Source organism: Phaethon aethereus (assembly GCF_964289735.1).
Source record: "Phaethon aethereus genome assembly, chromosome: 8".
Lineage (NCBI taxonomy): Eukaryota > Metazoa > Chordata > Aves > Phaethontiformes > Phaethontidae > Phaethon > Phaethon aethereus.
In genome coordinates this window covers 34,995,163-35,018,936 of record NC_138584.1, presented here as the reverse complement: position 1 = coordinate 35,018,936, position 23,774 = coordinate 34,995,163, and the positions used below count along the sequence as shown (strand labels likewise).

Sequence of the window (23,774 nt, the reverse complement as noted above, 5' to 3'; positions counted from 1 at the left end):
TTAGGGCTCCTGTTTCCCGGCTAGCGGGGAGCACCTCTAGCTATCCTGTTAGAACGTTAGGAGATGGAACCCCAAATATCGGGGTGGCCGATCATGTATTCCAGAAACGACCGGATCGTTTCTTTGGAGATTTTGGCAGCTCCCGCGGGAGGAGGAAGCCTCACCGCGGAGCTGTGGGAGCGCTTTGCAGCACCGCTGCCTTAAAGCACTACCTGACGGGCAAAGTGGGAAATTTCTGTCGCACCTGAAGGGGGGGCGGTACCCGCGGAGCAATGCCCGAGGCGATGTCGGCGCACGAGTGCGCGGCCCCTGCGCGGCCCGCCGGCCGGGGCGCGGTGCTGCGCGGCCCCTGCGCACCCCGCGGGTAGGGGTGGGGGGGTGTCCCCGCAAGCCGGGATGCCGAGGGGCGGGACGGCGGAGCGGGGGGGCAGGGCGGCGCGCATCCCTCCGCCGCCGCGGCGGTTGCCAGGGCGACGGCTGCGTGGCAACGGGCCGGCAGCGGGGCCCGCCCGCCGGAGCCGCCGCCGCCGCGCAGCGCGGGCGCGCTGCCCTGCTCGCTAGATGCTGCGGCGGCCGCCCGGGAGCAGCCACGCTCCGCGCTCGGTCACCGACCGCCAGCACCGGCCAGGGACCGCCGCCGCCGCCGGGGCCAGCGTTCGGCCTCCGCCGGGCCCGGGAGAAGCGCGGCGCGGAGATGGTGCCGCTGGTGCGGAGCGCCGGGGGCTCCCACCAGTGGCTGGCGATCGTCTTCCTCGGTTGTCTCCTGCCCCACGGGCGACTGGCGGCTCCGGGTGGAGACTTCCCCGGGGCGGCGGTGGACAGCCTGGTGGTCAGGAAAGGGGACACGGCGGTGCTTAGGTAGGAAGCGACGGCGGCCGCGAAGGGGCGGGCGGGATGGGGGCCCCGGCCCCACCGCCGCAGCAGCCCCGGCCGCTCTCGGGGGTGCTGCGGCGGCGGCGGCTCGGCTCCCCGCCTCCCCCGCCGGGGAGGGTCGGGGGGGGTCCCCGGTGGCGCGGGGAAGTTGTCAGCCCCAGCTCCCCGTCTCCGCACCCGCGGAGCTGGAGCGGCCGCCGGGCCCCCGGCCCCCTCCCCGGGGGTTTGGTTGCGTGGGTCCCGCTGCCTGCTGGAAGTCGTTTTCCCCGATGTTTAACTCCGTAACGTTTCGCAGAGCACGGTCTGCGGGTGGAAGTTCGGAAATGGGCGGCGGGGTGGAACGATGCCGGTTCGGTTCCCGGCATCGGTGTCGGGCTCTGAGCGTGGCGGGGCTGAGGATGGTGCCCTGGCAGAAGTATTTGCCTTGTGGGGTTTGGGGGTTTGGGGTGGTTTTTTTTTTACATTTTCGTGTTTCGCAACCATTACGGTGGAAAGCGAGCGCTACGCCATGAGGAGATGACCTGCCTTCCGTGGCTCTGCTATTGCTTCTCCTGGTGAACCTTGCTCTCCCCGCGCCTACAGATTCTTCAGTCCAGTTGACTGGAGCAAAATTTGTTTACCGGTAGCCGTACACCATACTTAATCTACTTGAATCTTTCCTTCTGATTTGAGTTCAGTAATCCTCTGGCTTGATTTGATTTACAGCCCCCCCCCCCTTTTTTTTATTCACGCATTATACTTTTGTTATGACATTGCTATAGTTCAAGAAAAATACATTTTCTTGTTATCTGGGATGTGATTGCAGTGGGTTGAACCTCCTTGCTTGTGATAAATCCCTGTTTTAATTGGCAGTAATTTTAAGCTATGAAGTATCTGGCTGTATTATTTTTTTCTTGGGGTGTCACTCACTCGGGTCTTCAGGTTACAAAGTATTTTAACCGTATGCATTTTTAATGATCCTACAATCTGCTGTAAATACTGCATGAGGTATTTTCAATAGGAATTTGGAATCGTTTTATAGCAAGTCAGCTGGCTTCTGGTGTAGTAGCTACCGAAAATACAGTAGATGTCTATGTAGGGCAGCTGACAAGTATTTTTTATGTGTACCTCATTTATACTCTGTATTTTGAGATGTCCTCAAGTCCTCGTGCTTTTTGTCTGCAGAATTGGAGAATCAAAGGAAATTTTTAAAAAGTCTGTTTTATTTGTAGTGTTTCAGATTTGTAGGTTGCAGAGAAGGTAACTTGGTGAGTTGGCAGCAGTTAAGACAGGTACTCAGCCAGTACTAAACGTTATTAGGATGTAAACAAATACATATTTAGAACTACATGATTAAAAAATTGTGGAATTACTCTGAAGGTTATCTCCTGGTGGGTTTCACCTGGAACACATGCAGTTTTCTAGGCCTAAGATTGTGTTTGAAGCTCAGTGTCTGTGCAGCTGGGTAGGTTACATAAATGAAATTAGGGCTTTAAGATTAAAACACTACTTTTGCCTCACAGGGGAGGGAGAGTACCTGTTTTGTAAAGAGATGCTGCTAAAGGAAACATAAACATCACTACTGAACTCTGGAACAAAGCGATTAGATGGTGAAATATTGCGCGTTACATCTGTTTTTTCATTCTTCTTGCTCTGTGATTAACTTCTTTCCATTCATATCCCTTTTGTAGACTTTCTTTCAAATCGGTGTTTATTTTGTTTTCAGGTCATATTGCAACTCGAAGGGGAAATGTAGGGTCACTATAAGAGACCAGTTTCAAAAGAGTCTGCAGAAGACGGGTAGAGCTGTTTATCTCCCGTCTCTCGCTGCACATTGTCACTGCTCCTCCTGCATTTTTTCTCACTGGATATTTGTAACACAAATATATTTCAGTATACATTAAAATAATTGCTATTAGCATCCTAACTGTTGGAAGCTGGCGATTTATTTCAATACAAATCCCAGTGAGCTGGATAAAGCAATGTGGGCGTTAGAGAAGGAGCTTTTTTCCTTTCTGCTCCGTGGCTGGCTGAATTTAGCCCTTCTCAGTTACGGTACATTGCAGCATCCGAAGTTGGCTGTGCGCCGTAGTTCCCAGCCTCTTACGGCAAGATGGCCATCCCTCCTGCTGGCACATGTTGATTCACTCTCGGCCCCAGGCTTCTCCTGTTTCAGCCGTCCTCCGGCAGCGAGGGCTTCAAAAGTTACCTCCTTACTTTGTTGCGAAGACAGCACCGTGCTCAAAGCACCTACCCTTCCTTCTTTTTTTAATAGCGAGTGCTAGAGCACGGGAGTGATTCCCGCGGCTTTGAGTCAGCGCTCCCTCGGCGCAAGCAGAGTGGGGTGATTTATGCGACGGGCGTTTAGGCGGAGGCGTCCCCCAACGAGAGGGCGTTGCGGGCGCCGCGGCAGCGCTCGCTCGGCGCGCGCCCTGCACCGGCTCCCAGGGCTGGGGGGCTGTTGCTCGGGGCTTTTACTCAGCTGTGCAGCTTAATTACGTATCGACCCATGCTTTGGGTCTGCAAGCAGTGTGAACGGGGTTACCTGTGTTGAACCGAGGACAAGCTTTCACTTGCGAGTCTCGTTTTGAGCTAAAATATTGGGGAAGAAGGCTCGCCGGCTGAGCGAGCCAAGTTCCAGTCTCAGCTCTCACATTAAGTTTTTATTGTCTTTACTAAAGATGAGGAATAAAGGCTCCTTTAACTGCTGAGGTTTTCCAGTAAAAGCCTCTAAGTGTTAACACGAAGTAAAATAAGTAGCACAGCTCCCTCGTTTTAAAATAGTTGATTCATATGAAAGTGTAATTAATCAATTTAGCATCAACCGCGTGCAGCGTTTCTAGTGCTGTAGAAGCCAAGCTGCGAGCGTCGCTCCCCGCCCGGTGCTCTCGCTCGGCCGGGCACCCCGCCGCCCCTCACCGCAGGGTGAGGTGGGGTGGGCGCGCTGCCCGTCCCCGCCGCCCGGACCACCGCCAGGCCGGGCCGCGGGCAGCGCCGGGGTGCTCGTGGGCCTCGCCGGCCCGCGCTCCCCAGCGCCGGCGAGAGGCATGGCCCCGCGCCTTTCGCCTCCGGCTGGGCTGCCCAAAGGGACAGTTTGCCAAGAACGTCGCTTAGCACCGGTCCCGGTACCGGGAACCTCTGAGCCGTCATGGTTTAGAGGAAATCCCTCGTTAGCCAAGGTGTTCTTTCTGATGATGAGTTATTTCTGTAGCCTCAGTAATTAAAACCTGGGGCACCTTCTGTTTCCTTTCAATCAGCGCTTGATCCATGCAGTCCCAACACTATTTGTGTCACTGTTTATTGAAGTTATAAGGAATTATATCAGTAATGCAGTTGTTTTATATGGGAAAATAATTTTGGGAAGCCACTTATTTTCAGAAGTACAATTCTGCCCTGTATCCTGTCTATATTCTTCCCAGGCAGCCCGTTAAGATTTAATGAGAACACATGAGGAAAGAGAGAACAAGTTACAAAAGCATTATTTCATTAAAAGAATAAATTGCTATATTGCAAACTGCTAGAAATACAGGAAGCAGCCTGTTATTTTCAGAGCTGGATTTCTCTAGTGACCCTTTTCAAGACCTCCTTTAAGGAGAGGGATCACCGCACGTTTGCAGCACATCCGTAACGCTGACAGCAGAAGCGGCCGTTTTGGAACCGGAGCGTTTTGAGAGAGGTGACAAATGCGGAGCAGTTTGCTCGGCGCAGTTTGCTCGGAGCAGGCGTGGGTAACCTGCTGCTTCTCCCTCGCCGCCCCGCAAGCAGCGCTTGTGCTTGCGGGCTGGATGCGCGGGGAGCGCGAGGGCCACCTCCGCCTGGGTGGGGGCTGCTCCGTCCCCTTCCCGCTGGCCGCGCGGGGTGACGCAGGGAGGGCAGCCGGAGAGCTCGGCGCCGGGATTGCAGCCAGAGGCACTTCTGCTTCCGGGAGAAGTAAAGGGGAATTTCTCTCCGACTTTCTCTGCTGATGCTTATCTAGGTTACGGCTGATTTTTGTGTGTGGTCCGCTTGGCTTTATATATCCCAGAAAACAGGCGTATGTTTCTTAACGGTTCCTAAATACCTTATCTGCAATTTGTAAACGGAATCCCCTTAGGTGTCTGAATGTATAAATCTGAAGATGATCAAAATGGCTTTCTCTAGCAAGCAAAGATTTTTATGCTGCATTTTATTTTTCTTAAAGCTCATGGATAATAAAAGCTAGTCTACCTGATAGTACTTTTGCATTGTGTAATCATGGTAAATTAAGTTTTAGACATTGACTCATTTTTTTAAAAAGCAAGCTTTTTTAACCGCTATGTGATTATAGAGTAATTTGTGAAATACATGCTCTGCATTATGTACAATAATGTGACTTCTTCACCACAAAGAGTTAAACCTCAAGCTGGGCTCCATTGGATCGAGGTTCCCAAGGGCTGCCTGTGAGGAGCAGGAGCGTTGGAAGCTGTAAAGCAGATAACCGTGTCCAGTTGTGCTTATGGAGGGGACGCTGGTTCTTGTCAAACCTGGCTGGGAAAACCAGGGATCAGTTCTAGGCCAGCCTTGTTAACAGGTAGATTGCACTTCATCCATGTGTTTTTGACCACAGTAGTCTCTTTTGGCCAGCTCATGTGAATTTTATCTGAGGTTTAGGGCAGCCAACAGTCACCGGAGAAAGGTGATTACAGGAGAAGATTTTTTTTTTTTTTTGGTCATAGGTCAGGAGCTTTGGGTTTTTTTCATTTGTTTCCTGAATTTTTAATTCTTTGCACGTAGCCTGGCTGCTTCTCTTTCTACCTCAGAGAGTTTCAGGTCGACGTCACGTGCAGTCACACTCTCCCCTGCCTCGGAGACTTGAGGTAGTCATCAAACACTTCATATGAGCCAACAGGTAACGCAGCGTGGGCTGCGCTAAGCAGCCACAGGTGAACACTGCCTAGGACTATGTTTTACTGGTATGTTCTTACTAGTATTAAAGGGTTTGGGCATGTGGTAGGCAGCTGATCTGAAACTATCCATCTCTTCGGGTGGCTGCTTTTAGAGCTACTCAACCTCTCCTTTTCCGTAAGTTTTTCCATTGGTGGAAGAAATTGCCGCCGGGGGAACGGGCAGAGCAGCTCCTGGCATCCTCCGTGTCTCTCGGTGTCCGTGTCTGGGAGAGCCGCAGCCCCATACCCAGGCTTCTGCCTCCCCCCAGAGGTACCGAGCTTTTCGACCGTGACACCCCCGGGGTGGCAGAGGAGGCATGCAGGGCAGCGTGTCGGAGAAATGCTGCTCCTCGCACGGCACTGATGACTCAGGGCTTCGCTGCGGCTCCCTCAAGCTTCGCAGAGATCACAGCTCTTGCCGTCTATTGAAAATGCCTTTCTCAGCTGCGTGTCGTTGTCTTCGCTCATGTTGGAAAATGGGATGCTCCCTATTCTCCACCACAGCTCTCCTCTGATCCATGCTGGTGGTTTAGGGGAGAGATGTCCACTTAACATTATTTTTCTAAACTAGGTCTCTTTAGGGCTACCGAATGCAGGGTCTCTGAAATCAGAGTCTGGTACGGGGATGAACTCTGTTTTGGCATGAGAAGTCTGGCAGCAGCAGCCAAACCCATGTCTCCTGCTTCTTTGGCTTGCAAAACATTCTGATTTTCAGTTCAGACTTCCCCTTTCCCAGTAAAGCACATCAGTGCCTTATCATGGGCGCAGGGAAGTCCTGGTCAAAGGAAACCTTGCTGGGACCATTTCCAGTTCCGGCTTCTGCTTCCCCTGACTCCAGGTGCTCAAGAATGAAACAACAGCGTTATGGTCATCATCATGGATTTTATTTTGGGGGGGGTCCTTGCCAGCACTTCTCAAACTATGAAATCCCATGGATTCCCAGATCAATGGTCCTGAGGAACCTCCGGCTGCTCTGGTCAAAATCGCTGAAGGTGCCTGTGTGGCTTGAGCGCCTGTGGCAAGCAGGCTTCCACTCCGAAGCTGTTGAGGTCCTCAGGGGTATGTAGGTGCCTGATTCACATTTAAATTGCTGAGGGGGCCTAGTGACTTTGGGGAGTTGGGACTTGCCGGTTTTGCCTTCTCTTCCAAGAAGAGCTGCCCTTTACAGCCAACGGTCTTTGCCAAAGGAGCAACAGTGGTCATGGAAAGCTGGTGACACATCTGCCAAACGTTCTGTCTGTTGTCATTTGTGTTACTGAGAATTGGGCATTTGGAATGAACGTTCTGCAGTATGACTAGCAGGAGAATATCAAGTGTGTATAGCACGTTTAAATTTTAAGATACCATATGTATTCTAGCGTTACAGTCCCTCTGATGAGTGTCCACACGCCAGTGTTGGATACAGTTGTGTGCACCCACAAATGCAGATGTATCTGTGGGGGGACAGGTGCTGTAATAAATGTAAGAATTTTCTTCTTCCCTTTATGATTCTAAACGGTACATTTCTTGATTTCCATACTCTTTTGGTATTCTCATGCAGTTCGGGACCGTAAGTTATTTGGCTATGTGAAGCTTTGTTCCCATCTCTCTGAAATGTGACCGTGGTACGTGTAGACGTATGTGCGCACCCCCCCGCCCTGCTAAAATTAAGCTGTTGTTTGGATAAGACTTTCACGTTCCAAATCCTTGCCAATTATTAAACAAGCACATTATGGCGCTTGCCTCTTGCCTGTGCAGTAATAATAAATAAATTCAGAGTAAATTAAAATAATTTATCATTTTAAATGATTGCGAATGTTTCAGATGTTATGCAGAGGAACTAACAAAACAAGGAATCAGTAAGGAATGAAAAAACAGAATTTGTTCCAAAGGGCTGTTCTGTTGAGGAACAAGCAGGGACTTAGATGACTTTCTTCTTGTCGTCTTGCAGCAGAGTTGGCTGTAGCCAATGTTCCAGGGAAACAAGTCTCAGGGGTTCAGGCTGACTGGTTTCGCAGGCCGACCAGCGGCACGCGGTGCCGGCGTCCCGCTGCCTCTCCTGGCAGGAATTTGACCCAGCGCTGTGTCGGAAGCTGAAGTCCGTGCCGCAGCGGGCTCGGGGGGTCAGTTTGGAGACATGTCAGCTCTTCTGTGAGCCTTGCGGAGGCGGAGGGGTACGGTGAGGCGGCACCCCTCTGATGAAGGCGGCCAGGTCGCAGGCGTAGACTGGCATGTCCTGGCGTGGCCGGGCAGGGCCTGGGGGCACGCGCGCTCCCGCAGGCTGTTGCCCACCTTGTTCCTTCTCCCTGGCACGGCTTTGGCCCGTGCGGGCTGCCGGCCCCGCGCACGTACTACAGCGTTTTCATACCACGGGCCGTCCTTTCAAAGGGTCCTCTCTCGCGCCCCTCCATGACGGGGCCGGCGCCCCTCGTGGTAGGGGAACGAGAAGGCGTCGGTGACGCACAGCATCCTCCCTGCCGAGCGAGCCGCCGAGCGAGCCGCCGCCCGGCCGCTGGCAGCCGCCCTTCGGCTCGCCCCGGGCCAGGGCGAGGAGCAGCGTGGCCTCAGGGCGAGCGGCTGGGTTTTTCGGAACCGGCGGTTGAAGCCAGCAGCTGGGTGAGGCAGGGGCAGGCCGATCCGGCTGGCCACAGCTCTGCGTGAATTCGGGGAGGTTTTGCAGGTGGAGCAGCGGCAGCGGGCTCGCCTGCGGTGAGGTAACGCTGCACTAATCAATCAGGTTAATTGATCGTATCCATCCGCAGGCCTCTGGTACCAGAGCTGCCGGCTCCTTTGCCTTGCTCATCTGCAAGTCAAAATGGTCTGCAAAGGCAAGGTTGAACGACAAACCTTTGTCTGCCCATGAGAACGCCGTTCCTCGCGAGCAGCACGGGGAGGAACGCTTGTGGAACCCCCCGCGCTAAGGCGCTGCCCGTTGGCAGGGGATGATTAAGGGACTGGAACATCTCTCGTATGAGGAAAGGCTGGGAGACCTGGGGCTGTTTAGTCTGGAGAAGAGGAGGCTGAGAGGGGACCTTATCAGTGTCTATCAATACCTGAAGGGTGGCTGTCAGGAGGATGGAGCCAGTCTCTTTTCAGTAGTGCCCGGTGACAGGACGAGGGGCGATGGGCACAAACTGCAGCACAGGAGTCCCACCTCAGCATGAGGAAAAACTTCTTTACTGTGAGGGTGACGGAGCCGTGGAACAGGCTGCCTGGAGAGTCTGTGGAGTCTCCTTCTCTGGAGACCTTCCAAACCCGACTGGACGCGTTCCTGTGCAACCTGCCCTGGGTGGTCCTGCCTGGGCAGGGGGGTTGGACCAGGTGATCTTCAGAGGTCTCTTCCAACCCCTACCACTCTGCGATTCTGTGAAAAGAAAGGTCCCACTTGGAAGCAGAGGAAGGAACTCCTCAAATGTGCAAAACTTCCATTTCCCCCAACTCAACCCAGATGTCAGTTCGAGGTTGCCGCTGATATGCTCGCTTGTGTTGGCAATCACTGGGCCAGTGCCGCCTCCGCCGCTCGTCGGTAGCTGTCAGCATGGAGCAGCCACCCCAAGCCCTCGCCACCGAGCCAGCCCGAGGGCAGAGACGTGCGGTGGGGCCCGGGTGACCCCGCGCTGCAGCTCTGGTTTTGTACGATGTATTACTTACAACACGGGTAGAGATGTGGTGGTGACTTACACACGAGAATGGCCCACCAGGGAGTTCAACTCAAGTTTTGATTTTTATACCTGCAAAACTGTTAAAGAAATATAAGATGAAGTAGGGTATGATCTGTTTTATAACAGGAAAAACAGTCAATCTATTTTAAAAGATTTTCCCTTGGCAACGGCAGACAATCTGGTGGTCAGACAGCCAAACAGCTATCATTAGTCATGCATAATTAAAACAAAGAGAGGATCCAACTGTTAGCAGTAACAGTTTTGTCTTGGAAAAAATCTCATTAGCATACAATACTTCTTGCAGAAATACCCAGCAACTTTTCTCATGCAAATATAAATGGAGGAAATTCTATTTATTTATGTACGTATGCTGTATTTTTTCTATACTTATGTAAATATACAGGAATGCGATAACTGTCCAGTTTAGTATAGCATCTGTGATGTGCCTGCTAAATTTACATAATGCAATTCTGTCAAATGTAGGCAGGAACGATCTTCCCTCTACAAAACATAGGCATACATAATTTACCGTACAGTTGTATGCCTTTGATATTTCACTGGCTTCATGTTAAAAATGTTTTTAAACTGAATATAATTCAGCATTATAGAACAGCGCTCGAGACTGAAGTCCTCCCTTCCTGAGCCCCTGGTTGTCACTTGACGTGAATGCTCCTGTTGAATTCATTCCGGGTGTGGGGCCGCCGCCGCAGACCTTTGCCCCTTCTTCCCTCGGAAAGGACTGACCGACAGGTTCGTTGTGTTGCGCTGCACAGCTGCTGGGGCTTGCTTTAGGGGCCGCTAGGCATGGAGGAGGCACGTTCCCTTAGCGCACGGTGCTGGTGAGGAGCTCCGGAGCTCCCGGCACCCGTGGCATGACGCTGCCACCAGCGGAGAGCCGAGAGGTGCTGGGATCTTGCAGGCAGGTTGGCGATAGGAACCGGTGGGAAGCAGGGCCAGGGAGGAGTTAGAAAGAACCAGTTAAAGTTAAAGTTAAAGAAGAAAACAGGGCTTTCAAACCACGCTCCCATTTCCCACCGGCTGGAGAGGGGAGCATCTGTAAACCGCCGGCGTGGAGGAGTGCCGGAGCTCGGCTGCTGGCTTCGGGCACTTCGTTAGGCAAGAATGACGCAGAGGATAGTTCTCTCCAAGGAAACACGGTGGAAGAAGGGAAAGGGAAGTTTCAAAGGCAGTTCTGGTCGATTTAGTGTGGTTAAGGGGTATATGATTATCCCAAAATAAGTAGCGCTTGCATCCCGCCTCGCCCCAGCAGCGAGCAGCTCCTTGTGCAGGCTGGGCTGGGCGCCGGCAGGAGGACCTGCCCTCACCCGCCGTGCGGACGCGCCCGTGCTGGGTGTCCGGGAGCGTGCACAGGGCGGGGGGAGCTGGTGGTTCAGTCTGTTTATTTTGTTGCATTTCTGATACGTGCTGAAAAAGGGTACTCGCTCCCTCCCTCCCTCCCTCCCTCGCTCCATCGCTCCCTCCCTCCCTCCCTCCGCCTAGTAGCTATTGACTTACAGGAAAATCATTACTTTTTCTTCAGCACAGTAGTTGAATTTCTGACTAAATTAATATACATATAGGTACACATATGTAGTTTTTATAGACTTAGTGCTAAGGGTTTGTTTTTTTTTTTATTAAAGCTGTTCATTTTATGTAGAAGTTGTAGAAGAACGTTTAAAATAGAACAGACTCCGTACTCCAGCGCGCTGGCATGCCTCCTTGGCAGTACTTTCGGTGCCTGCTCGGGAAAGGTGCTTCCTCCGGGCTTGGCTGCGGCTGCGCGTGGGGAGGCGACGCTCCCAGCAGCTATAGGTGGCTGCAGCAGCCTCCGGGTTACGGTGAGGGTAGGTGCCACGGGGAAAACAAGAAAGTGTTGCAGAAGAAATTGTCTTATGATGCTCTGGAACAGAAAATTTGCTGGAGTAAATGAAGCAGTATTTTCTAAACTGTTTTTCCCCCGTTCTTTCTGCTTGGCCATGCTGGTTGCCTAGAACTTTCCCTTCTACTTGTCTTTCTACCCTGTTGTAAAAAAAAAAAACAGTCCACATGGCAGCAGACTTTGTCCGTGGGCGAGTAGGGTTCCTTGGGACAGCTAAGTTTATTTAAAATCTGGGCAGGTAGTCCAGTACAACCCTTGCTTGAAACTGCCAATGACTTTTGCAGCAGGTTTTAATGAGCTACCAGCCGAAGTGCGGAAATGCCGATGGCGGGGCTCTGCCCGCGTTCTAACGCCAGCGGTGGAAGTTTGCAGAGACGACGCGTTGGAGCGTTTCAGTCACGCGGGATCAGGAGCGCAGCAGCAAGCAGCGCGTGCTTGTTCTCTGCCATTTTTGGTTTGTTCCAGTTCAGGGAAGTTTAGTCTCCTCTTTCAAAGTAAGAGACCTGGCGCAGCAGAAGCGCCTCAGGAAGGGCGCGCCGGCCCGCGGGGTGATTGCTCGGAAGCAGCCGGTCCCGCTGCGTCCCCGTCCCCGGCACGTGTGCTGCTCTGAGCCTGGGCAGCTCCTTCAGGGAGCCAGGAGGAGAGCAACAGCCTTGGAAACAGCGCGGAGCTTTTCCGACCCCCAGGTGGGCTCTGGCCAGGGCGTGCGGGTGCCACCGCTGGCGTACGCGGCGGGAGCGCCGGGCGCGGCGTCCCCGGGGCGCTGGCGGAGCGCGGGCTGGCGTTGCGGCAGGGTGGTGCCCGGCCGCCAAAACGCTGCCCCGGGCACTCGCCTCCTCGCGTCGTTTTGGTGCGTGCGCCCAACTTTTTAGCATTAACTCTAAACGTTCGTCGGAGGCGTAGTGACTGCGCGCGCTGCACGGAGCCGCGAAGGTGTCGTCGCGAGGGGGCCCGGTCTGGGGCGTTCGGCTGGGCGACTCCGGTCTCCGCGTCTGCTGACGTTTCTTCGTGGTCCCTTGCTAGACTGGAAAGCTCCTCGTAGCGGTGAGCTATCAGCTGGTGGGCACCCCGCCGCCGGCAGCCCAAACCCTGGCTGAGACGCGTGGTGGGCGCTCGGTGTGCCGGCGGCCAGCGGGCCGGCTTCCTGGTACCGAAACGGCAGTTTTATAATTATCAGAAAGAGGTTTAAAGGGGGAGGGTGTGACTGAACACATTACGTGACTGTGATGCTACCCACGAGAAATGTTCAACTTGACACAGGAGGCCCAGACGTAACCTTAGCTTTCAGTAAATTGTGGTGTCACTTAATTTTTAAATAGAGCTGTAAATGCATGACGGAAAAATGAAAACATTAAATATTGCAGCCAATACTTTTGATAAGTAGTACATTGCAATCTTGGAATAAACACATTTTCTGTTTGCGACTCAGTTCAAAATGAAGTGTATATTATTACTGATGTAATTTAATCCCAGATCAGACTCTCTGTGTCATGTGGTATTGAACAGCACGACGGTCGGAAGCTCCCACGGTCAGCGGTGGGCGTGAGAGCTGGGGCGGGTGCGTGTGCGGAGGGCGAGGGCTGCGCTGAGAGCGGTGCTGTGCTCGGTAGGGCATGGAAATCGTCATCATGGCCGAGTATGGCATTTTGGAACCATGGTACTTGCCCCAGCCCCTTCCCGGGGCGGGGTGGGATGGTTAATGCCTCCGCAGTCGCTGCTCTTGCTTTTCTAGCCTTGGACCTGCTAACGCTGAGACTCCTCTGAGAGACGGTGTGTCCGTGATGCACCTCCTGGGTCTGCGGTGCTTCACCCAGCCGGCGTCCTGGCTCATCCGTGATACCCAGCTCGTGAAACGGGCGCCCAGCTTCTCTGGTGAGACTTCAGAAAGGTGTAGGTGAAGCAGGCTGTGAAGCCCAAATTAATGGGCTGTGCCGCACTGAAGACTCAGCAGGATGTGGAACTGCTAATTTTCTCCAAATTGGCTGAATAAAGGTCAAGAACTTCTTCCTGCCAGCGGAGGAGAGGAGGGGAATAACTCCCATGCCATGACCCGTGGGAGCATGAAGGAGAACAGCAGAGGTGTGGGTGCCTTGGAGGAAGGATGAAAGGGTGGATAATTTTCCATATAGCCTTTTCTGCTGGTTGCAGGAATCCCAGCACTGAAGCAGAGACGGCAGAAGTCAGCGATCACACCGAGCTGTTGGGTTACCCACCGTGAGGAGGTGGCAGCCTGCAAGGCTCTGCTCTTGGCTGGCTCCTGCCAAGGTGATGTTCACCCAGCAACCGCCACCGTTCACCCAATGAGAGCTGGAACCGCCTTTTGGCACCCTGTGCTCGGTGGAGGGACTGGTGCTTTGATACTGAAAGGAAATTATGGAGTTTAACCAAAGATAAACATTTAAGTAATACAGATTTCAAAGAGTTTGTTGTTGGTTTTTTTTAAACTCTAGAAGTTGTGTTGACTCATCTTTGTGTCAGTCCCTCAAATCGTGCTTATGTAAGCATTTCCTAATGATTTTTTGGTCTCTTGCATTTAACTGAAGGTAAAATTAAGGAGTAGATGATGACTTGCTCTACCAGATTTTTAGATTGATAGATGCTTTTAGCTTAATTATAACAGAAATTGGGAAACGGTCCTAAAAGAGATCGAACAGAGTCAACAGACTTTGAAATAAATTACAGGTTAGGTTGTCCCAGATTTTGAATGCTTAAAGTCTTTGGGAGATTGAATGCAAGTCTCAGTGAAATCCCAACATAATTTGATATCCTGAGCTGAGGCCATAATAAGTTTCCAAAGGCGGCGAGAAGAATGGATGTCTCGGCAAAAATAAACAGATAAATAAAAGCACTGTCTTCTGCGTTTCTCTACTGTGTCACAAAATCTGAAAGGCTGAGGTCTTTTCTGCAAGATAAATGAACCCAGATTTATTGAAAGCTTGATTTCAAATAGGTAACTCTATCAGGCTAAAACCAATTATTTCAGTTATTCTGTTCCTCACCGTCACAACATAGCAGTTTTTAATGAGGAATTGGATCAGATGAACTAAATTAGCTAAGAAATGAGCACAACTGTATATGAAGGTCTCAGAAAGGACTTACATTATTAAATTGACTTATTTTCGGATCTGTGCTTATGAAGTATTGAGTTAGCTTAGTTATGTGCTTTAATAGATGCGATAAAAATCTCATACCAGTGGGAGTAAAAATGCAGTAGTTTTGCAGGTATTGTGTTGCTTACAGAATGAAATAATACATAAGAATGCAATAATTAAAACATTTATTTGTATGATATTCATGCTAAATGCTTTTGTTTAGGCATTTAATATGGTGGTATAATATTTACAAAATATTATAATACTTTTATTCATTAAAAGTATGTATGCATTTATCTTGATGTGTTATATCATAATTATCCTGAATTTGTCATAGGAATTAAATGAGTAAACTGGCAAAATCATGTATTTTTAAGTGTGTTATATAGAGAGGAGTCTTCAAGTGTTTCACTGTCTAGCTACTACTTTAGATCGTCTCGATATAAGTTAAATGGTATTGCAGCACTTAGGGCACACCTTCTATGGTTGGACTCAACAGGCCACTTCTGACTGCTAATCACACTCCCATTCAGCAGTGTAATTCTCTTATAATTCCTGTTCAAGACAGTTATTAACTAAATCTAAAGTTATATATTAAAAATGTCACTGAAATGCTAATATAAACATGGGGGAAAAAAAGACTGATTAGTCTAAAGTTTTATTTCAGGTACTAAGGTCTCATATCGCAGGTCTTGTTTTACGATGTGTAAATAGATTTTTTAGGTGCTGTGGGCAGGGATTGTAGGAAGCCACTGTGACCTTCAAAATCTTTTAAGTGTGCTATAACAACATGTGAAAGCTAACTTGCATATCTCCGTTATAGAAATTATCATTATATTCCTCTCCACAAAGACAATCCCAACCTTTACTGTTCAGGTTACGTTAATTCTTCAGGATTTTTTTTTTTTTGTGAGGTGTTATAGGGCGTAAATTAATATGATGGCTTGAGAAACATAACGTACACTGTCCAAATAATCCTGAAAAATTCTTCAGAAGATATTGGCGTGTTAAATTACACCCATTAGCCCTGGAGGTCCTTTAGGGCTGTTTCTGGAGGAAGAGGAGCCATGAAGTAGACTGTTGAGTTGACAGTTCAACGAGAAACCAGGAGACCAGCATCCTGTCCCGGCCTGTACCAGATGTCACTCTCCAGGATTTTGGAAACCCGCGCCGCTTATTAGAAAAAAAGTGAGAACTCGCCTGCTAGCCAGACGCTTACCTAGCACTCGCCCAGCCTGTCGCCGGGAGGGGCTCTTTGTTCTTCTCTGTTCGTTAACCCGGCGGTTAACGGGCTGCCGGGCCGGGGACGTGGAGCGGGGCTGGAGCGGCCCCGGGAGCCACCCGGCAGCACCAGGTCCGGCTGCCGCAGGGACCCGCGCCGGGCCCGCGCCGACGGCACCCCCCTGGGGCACGCGGGCCCCGCTCAGAGAGGCGGTTCTGGGTAACGACTCGAACGTAATTAAATAGTTCACGCCCTCTGTATTAAGCAATGTCTCCAATCCTTGTCCGAAAGATCTCCTGCCATCGGAGAGCTCGTTTACTTCCTGCAGTTTCCCACTATGAGGCAGTTTGGTGCATACACTGTTTTCAAAAGGCAGGAGCCCTGTGTCACCCCACGCGCGCCGGCGGCTGCGCAGCTCCGCGCGCCGCCATCGAGGCTGCACTGCAGCTTCTGCTTTCGACAGAACTTTGAGTCCCTGCCTGGCCGATAAGAGGATGGGCACGCACAGCTGAAAGGCGAAGTTACCGATAAATAATCAATACACCGGACACGTTAAGTACCCCGGAAAGAGTAAAGGTAACTGCTGGGGCAGGGCGCAGGGCTGGTCCTTCCCGCAGGTCTGTCGCCAAGCCTCGCGCCACGCCAGCCCGCCGGCTCCCGGGGGCGAGCGGCTCCCGGGGCCTCCCGGCCCGGGGCATCGCCCCGTGTCACCCAGCACGCACCAGCAGAGCCCAGTCGGGAAGACCCCATGCGCAGGGTCCACTGCCATGAGGAGCACGCAGCCTGTCATGTCTTCTTCTCTGTGGTCGCCGAACTTCGCTTTTCTCTCTGCGACCCGTGAAGAAGCGCAGAAGCAGGATCCGAATCGGCGAGAGGAGAGAAGATGATGGGAAGATGACCAGTGGTGAAGGAACGGGCCACCGGTTCACGGGTGCGGAGCTTCGGTCGCAGGCGCAGGAGATTGGGTGATGAGTAAATGTGTTATGGAAGAGGCCTAATTATGGCGAGCATCTTCTCCCCGGCTGGAACAACTGGACTAGAAAATTGCATTAGGCTTTTCATTCTGAGACTATTAAATAGCAGAGGAAGAAAGAACAAAATATATCTTTTGTCACAGCTACTTTTTTTTTTTTAAGTATAGAGTGTTGTGCACAGCTGGAAATGAGTTTAAAATTAATTTAGTTAATTGTATTTAATTTGTGACTTTTTTTTTACCTACATCAACCTTCTTTATGTTACATTTCTGGTAGTACGACGGTGTACGTGCTAAAGACAAAACACAGCCGGCCAGTTAAACTGGGATAACCCGGTCATCTGGGGGGGTCTGCAGCTCGGGGCTGCCCAGGCTGGGGGGGCCGCGTTGGGCTGAGCCTTCCGCGGGAGCTTCTGGGGAGCAGCCGCGCAGCGGCGCGCGGCCCTGCCGCCCGGCACCACGCAATGCCGGCAGGAGTTCTGGTTGTAATCCGCCGTAAGAGGCGGAGCGGTCGACGGCGTCTGCGGCGAGTGCGAAGGCGTGAAGGGGTGAGGGCAGAGGAAGAGGAGGCGAGGCATCGCGAGCGCCCTGAGCCCGTGCATTGAGTATCTATGAAACGCCGAAAACTGTCCAAAATTTAAAATTAAACTTGGGGCGCAGGTGTGGAGTGGAGAAGATCCAAGAGTCTTTACCATAGATATGGGAGTTGAATTTTCTGGTTTTTTTTTTTTTGTATATATATATACACACACAGAGCTGCATGCCCTTGTGAGGAGAATGTAAAACCTGCAGCTTTCCCCCGGGCTGCATTAGCCCCAGGGCACGCGGTCCAGCCCCCGCACGTGTGCGGTGACAGTCCGGTGATCCGGGGCGCGCCCAGGGTGCCGGGGTCATCTCCTGCACGTCGCAGAGCTGGTTTGGGGTTTTTTTTGTCTTTCATGTCATATATCCAAATATCTGAGCGTGACTTTTTTATTCTTTTTTTGCCCCTAGCACTTTTGTGATCCATCCGTATTGATTTTATCAACGGGTAACGGATTTAATGGACCCTGGCTGTGGAGGTGTGAGGAGCACTTTCTGTGATACTTACCTCACCGAGTGCAGTAGTTTTGTGTAAATATTTCAAGTTAACACACATTCTTTGATAAATACCGATAAGACGTACGTGGTAAGGTGGCTGATTAACGTTCTAGGAAGCCTAGCCTTTCTAGATACGGGTAGCTGGCACGCCAGGGTAGTTTTGCTACCCGCATGTTATTTTTTTCTGTGCCTATGGCCTTCTCCCCCCAGCAGCAGTTCTCCTTTCCCTCCATACCACCTATTTTAGCATTTATGTGTACTGCAATGAAGTCGTTAATGCCCAGGGAACACATTATTCTGTTAATGAAAATAGTAACAACCCTGACCACTGCCTATATATTTGGGACTTAATTCAAATAACTCTTGAAACATCACGTTTCCAGTGGGCTGTGCTGATTCTTGCTTTTTTTTTAATATATTAGCTAGGTAAAGTTAACAGTGAAAGAGAAGAGTTTATGTAACAAAATTTGGTTTTAATTCAGATATACTACATCTGGAATGACTGTCTTGGAAAGCAAACTTTTTAATATTTTAGACACATCCAAATACATTTGCTTTTTGCAAGATTAACCAAGGGAAGGATAGAGTGAACATTGTTTTCAAGTGTTCATGGAAGTAATACTTGTGCAGAAAAGTGGAATATAACCTTAAGGATGGTTGAGTGCATTTATCTGTGTGACTTAAGGATGTTGTAACTCACAGAAGAGCCAAGTCAGTCCTGGAGCCAAGCCTTCAAGCGCTGACTAAGCGGGAGGAGACACCCAGTTGGTCATTCGTGGAGTCTAAATGGTATTTTGGTGTCAAATCTATGGATATTTGTCCTGCTTATTATAGTTACAGTAAATCGTCAGGAGAATCCACTGTCTCACTAACATTAAAGTTCATGATAAAGTATTTTTGGGATGCAGCACTTAGAATTGTAAGTGCGTAAACCAAAACCAAACAGAACATAGGCATAAAGCCTCAGATGTTCACTAAATACGAGCGTGATTGAAATTCCTGTGGTTCTTCCTGGGGAGGCGGCAGGGAAGTGGCATAAGCTTAGGTTGTTAACATTTTTTGCAAACCTTTTGAATTCTTAGATGGAAGATAATACATTGTAATAGAACAAAGTAATATTATTTTTTATAGTAGCAAGTGATGTGCAGTATTTACCGTTGATCAAAGTTTATGTTACCTAGAATACAGTTTCTTTGCAAATGCTTGCAGTCTTTGGAGAGGACTTGACACATTATTCGTAAGTTAGAAGCAGATAAATTACAATATCCAAAGCACATCTGCTAGTAAAAAGTTTGACTGGATGCAGAGGAGCAATACAAATATATTCATAGGAGAATAAAGGATTCCTTTTTCTATTTAAGAATATTAATTTGACTACATGTGTATGCTGTTTAATGATATACATCTATACCTGTGTGATGGCAGAATCAAGAACGTTCTTTCTTATGCTTTATCTGGGTGAGAATCAGTAATGTTCACCTAAAAAAACAACAGGGGTTCAGCACACCGATTACTGAAGTTTTCAGCCCTTGTGTGAAGTGGCAGCACCTCGTACATCAGTTAGCACCATCAGCTGATAATAAAGAGCAACACTCAATTAAGAAGTAAGTGCCTTTCCCACTACTGAAGTATAATTTTGGCCATTTTTAATAGGTGATGCCTTCCTAGGGCTGGCTGTAATGATTAAAAGATAATAAGTCTTGGGAAGGAAGGGTCTCGGGAATGTGCATCTTGGCTGCGCGCCGCTGGTTGTTCACCGCTGGCGCCTGTCGAGCACCCGAGCCCGGGGCCAGCGAGTGCCCTGGGGTGGCTGGGAGCCCATGGCGACCTGCTGCTGGGAGGCGTGGGAGCTGGGGGGTTCCTTCTTACAGCTTCCTTCCCTGCAGAAAGGGACATTTCCTGCGTTTTTCTCTTCCTGTAAGAATCGTGTGCTTATATAATTTTTTTTTGTTTCGTTGGTTGTTTTGGGGTTTTTTGTGGTCTTTCTTTTTTTAATTTTGTTTTAGTTTGGTTAGTTTCTAGGTTTTTTCTTTTTCTTTTTTTTTTTTTCCTGGCAGCAGTGTATAATATTGCAGATTAAGAGTTATTTTCTGCAAATATTTACTATAGCTAACCCCCCGCCCCCAGCAGGCTGATGTGGAGTTTCCCTGTCAAGCAAAGCTTTACGATAATGTAATTATGAACCTGGTACTGGGGGAGCTGTACTTCTTAGCATTCATCTGTCTTTAACAAACAGTGTATAGTTCCTGTAATGGTTCCAAAAACATTTTCGCTAGCAAAGAACTTCTTTAAATAGTAGTCACTGAGTGAAGCTGCTAATTTGCATGACAGCTTGATTAAATGTAACCTGGTTCCTCACTTAATTTATTTTGAAACTGTCCAGATATTCATTACAGCCCATTAATTTTAAATTAGACCAGCTTGTTAGATTATTTAAGACAAAAGGTAATTTTGTTATCTTCATTTGTGTATGTTCGAATCCATACTGTAAAGTCGTCTAAAAGTGGTTATAAATAACAAGGCTGTTTGGACCAGCATAAAGATCTGTTGAACCTGTTAGTGTGGTGCATAGTGAAATGAAGAATTAGGTCTATTAACGATCTTCTTTAACTTCAGCAGAAGCTGGGTTGCAAATTTGGCTCCATATTACAATATATATTCCATATTACAATATATATTCCTGACTGTGTGGTTTCTGGGAGAAATGAACCTGGAAAGATAATATTTAAGAGCGCATTTTGCACAGACCTTCAGGAGGAGTCCTTTTGCAATAGAAAGTGATTTTCAGCTGCGGGAAGTGCTTTGGAGCTGGTTTTTAATTGCACGTGAGGTTGCAAGCAAGAATGGTTTTGAACGGTTAATGATATTGATACAAGTTAGTGTCTTTATGACGCTATATGAATAGCAAAAATTCACAGTAAGAAGCAAAGGCTAGTATTAGTGTTTGTTATTCTGTTTGCCGTCTTCTTAATACCGAGCTTTATGAAGGCAAACAGATTTGTCTGCGTCTGTTCTGCCTGAAAGCTGGGCGAAAAGGCTGCCAGTTTCCAACCTGAGGTTTTCGAATCTGCGCGCTTTGCTGCGGGTGGCGTTTGGTGGATGAAGAACACGCCGGTGGAGGGTAGAGGGTCTCAGGTCCTCTCCCAGAGGTGTCGTACCCCCTTTGCAGTGGGTCTGTTCGGACACGGCTCTTCGTTTCTCATTACTCTGGAGGTGGGATGCATCACGTTCGTACCAAGTCCTGCAACAAAGGGTTCTGGCAAGATCTTTTAAAATTTAAAATATTTCTACATTCATTTAATTAGCTTCTCTTTCCGGGGCAAGACTTGTACAGCAATTAACAGAATATTTCAGATTTCTTCGGAAAATGAACCCGATAGTTTAGGTTATCTGCCCTCTGTTCCAAAAGGATGTTTTCATGAGTACGGCTGTCAATACTTTTCCTGGGTAAAAATTATACTAGACGTCATAAAATATATTCTGATCACTGGTTTGAGTGGTATTGTCATTATTTGTGTCTCAGCATAAGAGCAAGTAAGTATTTGTTATAAACTATACTTTCAGCGTATTGGAAACAATAGGGAAGTTTCAGTTTGCAGTATGGCTAGGGATTCATGGGCAGCACTAAATACTTCTTTTCTGTTTCTTTCCTTAGACGCATAGTAAAATTGTTTTGATTATTCATTGACTATACTAACTAATTTTAAAGGCTTTTTAAAAATTGTCTTCTAGTAATGTCTAAAAATTGGCTTTAGTAATGAGGTTTAATAAGGCCAAGTGCAGGGTCCTGCACTTTGGCCACAACCACCCCATGCAACGCTACAGGCTTGGGGAGGAGTGGCTGGAGAGCTGCCCGGCGGAAAGGCACCTGGGGGTGCTGGTTGGCAGCCGGCTGAACATGAGCCGGCAGTGTGCCCAGGTGGCCAAGGAGGCCAACAGCGTCCTGGCCTGTATCAGCAATGGTGTGGCCAGCAGGAGCCGGGCAGGGATCGTGCCCCTGTACTCGGCATTGGTGAGGCCGCACCTCAAATCCTGTGTTCAGTGTTGGGCCCCTCACTACAAGAAGGACACTGAGGTGCTGGAGCGTGTCCAGAGAAGGGCAACGGAGCTGGGGAGGGATCTGGAGCACAAGTCTTATGAGGAGTGGCTGAGGGAACTGGGCGTGTTCAGTCTGGAGAAGAGGAGGCTGAGGGGAGCCCTCATCACTCTCTACAGCTACCTGAAAGGGGGTTGTGGTGAGGTGGGTGTTGGTCTCTTCTCCCAAGTAACCAGCGATAGGATGGGAGGAAATGGCCTCAAGTTGCACCAGGGGAGGTTTAGGTTGGATATTAGGAAAAATTTCTTCACCGAGAGGGTGGTCAGGCATTGGAACAGGCTGCCCAGGGAGGTGGTGGAGTCGCCATCTCTGGAAGTGTTCAAAAAACGTGTGGATGTGGCGCTTCAGGACATGGTTTAGGGGACATGGTGGCGCTGGATTAATGGTTGGACTTGATGATCTTGAAAGTCCTTTCCAACCTTAGTGATTCTGTGATTCTGTCTTGAAAATAATCTAAGTGCCATGGGACACCACAGTTATTTTAGCAATTAGGAGCCTAAGCACTTTTTATTTTCCTGTGCCTGAGTAATTTCTGAAAACGGGGAAAGAGGCTTTTGAAACTTGTAACCTGCTGATCGGTCCGACGTGCTGAGACTCAGCACTGCCATGGCGCCGCAGATCGCGCGGGAAGGAGGAACATCACTCCCAAAGCCGGTGACGGCACTCCAGTTTCTGTCTGCATCCAGCTCATGCCTGTAATCGTAACAAGTTCGATTTCCAACGTGCAGGACTTTTTTCCTAAATGTAGTTGTGAACGTACATGTATTTGTTTACTTTGCAAAGTGATCTTTGGAATTTTTGGTTATACCGAACACCTAAAAGATTTTTGCAGTTCTTCAAGGCAGCAATGATTTTTAGACCGGTTAAAGTAAACTTGATACATCGAGTGCTGATTGTTGCCTTGGGTGGTTTCTTTTTCTGTGCGTGGTAGTTTTCTGTCAGAAACAGTAAAGGTAACAGCAAACTCTGAAGACCAGATGTGCTGTGAAAAATGACTGGTATTCGTGCTAATGTGTCATATGAAATATTTGATCAAGGTGGGTTCACCTTGCTTCACTGCTGGAGATTCATTAGATTTCCTTGACATCTATGCTCTACCTACTCTTAAAAAAAAAAAAAAGAGCAGGAAATTCTTTCAGAGGATGATCTGGCTACCCGAAATCTGACTATGAATGTCTTGTGATGGGTGGGATGTCTGTATCATTAAACTAAAATAATTTGTAACCCAGGAAAATCTTGGTTAATTTATGAGATTGGTGGTCTAAACAAAATGAACCAACCCTAAACCCATAAAAGCACATCGGAGGCAATTGTGTCCTCCTGGAGGGTTGTATGGTAAACATGAAAACCTCAGATCCACTAAATATTATCTGGGCAAGTAGCTCAATATACTCCATGGTGACGTTAAACCTGAATATGTAGAGGAGGGACAATAGTTTTGCCGAAACATAGTTGGTTTTCATTTTTTTGTGATCTGTCATCCCGCTTTAACATCACCAGCTGCACTTGTCTCGAAACCTTCTTCACTCGTGACTCTCTGTCCTCTTTTGGTTATTTTTTTAATTATTACCATTTTTGCTTTTGAAGAGTCCTATTCCACACTTTTGCCATGTGGGCAGGCCTCGGATCCCCTCAGTTACTCCCTCATTTCCTATCTCTCTGCTCTTGAAACGACAATGTGTTATCTCCCTGAAGATGACACACAGATACATTTTCATTTCAGGTTTGCATCCTAGATTTGCAAACTAAAATCTCCATTTCATCTGCTGAAATCTCCTTGTAGATACCTACCAAGGAGCTCGAGTATGACATTTTTTTAAAAAAGATCACGTCTTTCATTTCCTCCTCTCTCAGATAAATGCCTTTTCAACTAAGCGTCCCGCTTGTAAACCTGCAGCCTGGTTGTCTTGCAGCCCTCTCGGTTCTCCTGTCCACACTTGCCCCCAGCCTTGCTGCTGCTTTCTGCCTAACGTCCCCGTGAAATGAGAGCTCCTATTCAGGCTTTTTCATCTTAATTAACTAATTGTTTTTCCTT

The 23,774-nt window shown here is 49.1% G+C and overlaps 1 protein-coding gene across 1 annotated transcript in view; it reads left to right on the top strand.

Annotated features, from left to right (window-relative positions):
* Positions 1-679: 679 nt before the first annotated feature.
* The window catches only part of NEGR1 (neuronal growth regulator 1), a gene marked incomplete at its 3' end in the record, with an annotated part of 295,437 nt that continues 272,342 nt past the window's right edge, over positions 680-23,774 (top strand). The window contains exon 1 of the mRNA XM_082002645.1: positions 680-858. Within this exon, the coding sequence (XP_081858771.1) occupies positions 695-858 (164 nt within the window). The 5' untranslated portion in view covers positions 680-694. The remainder of the gene's footprint in view (positions 859-23,774) is intronic.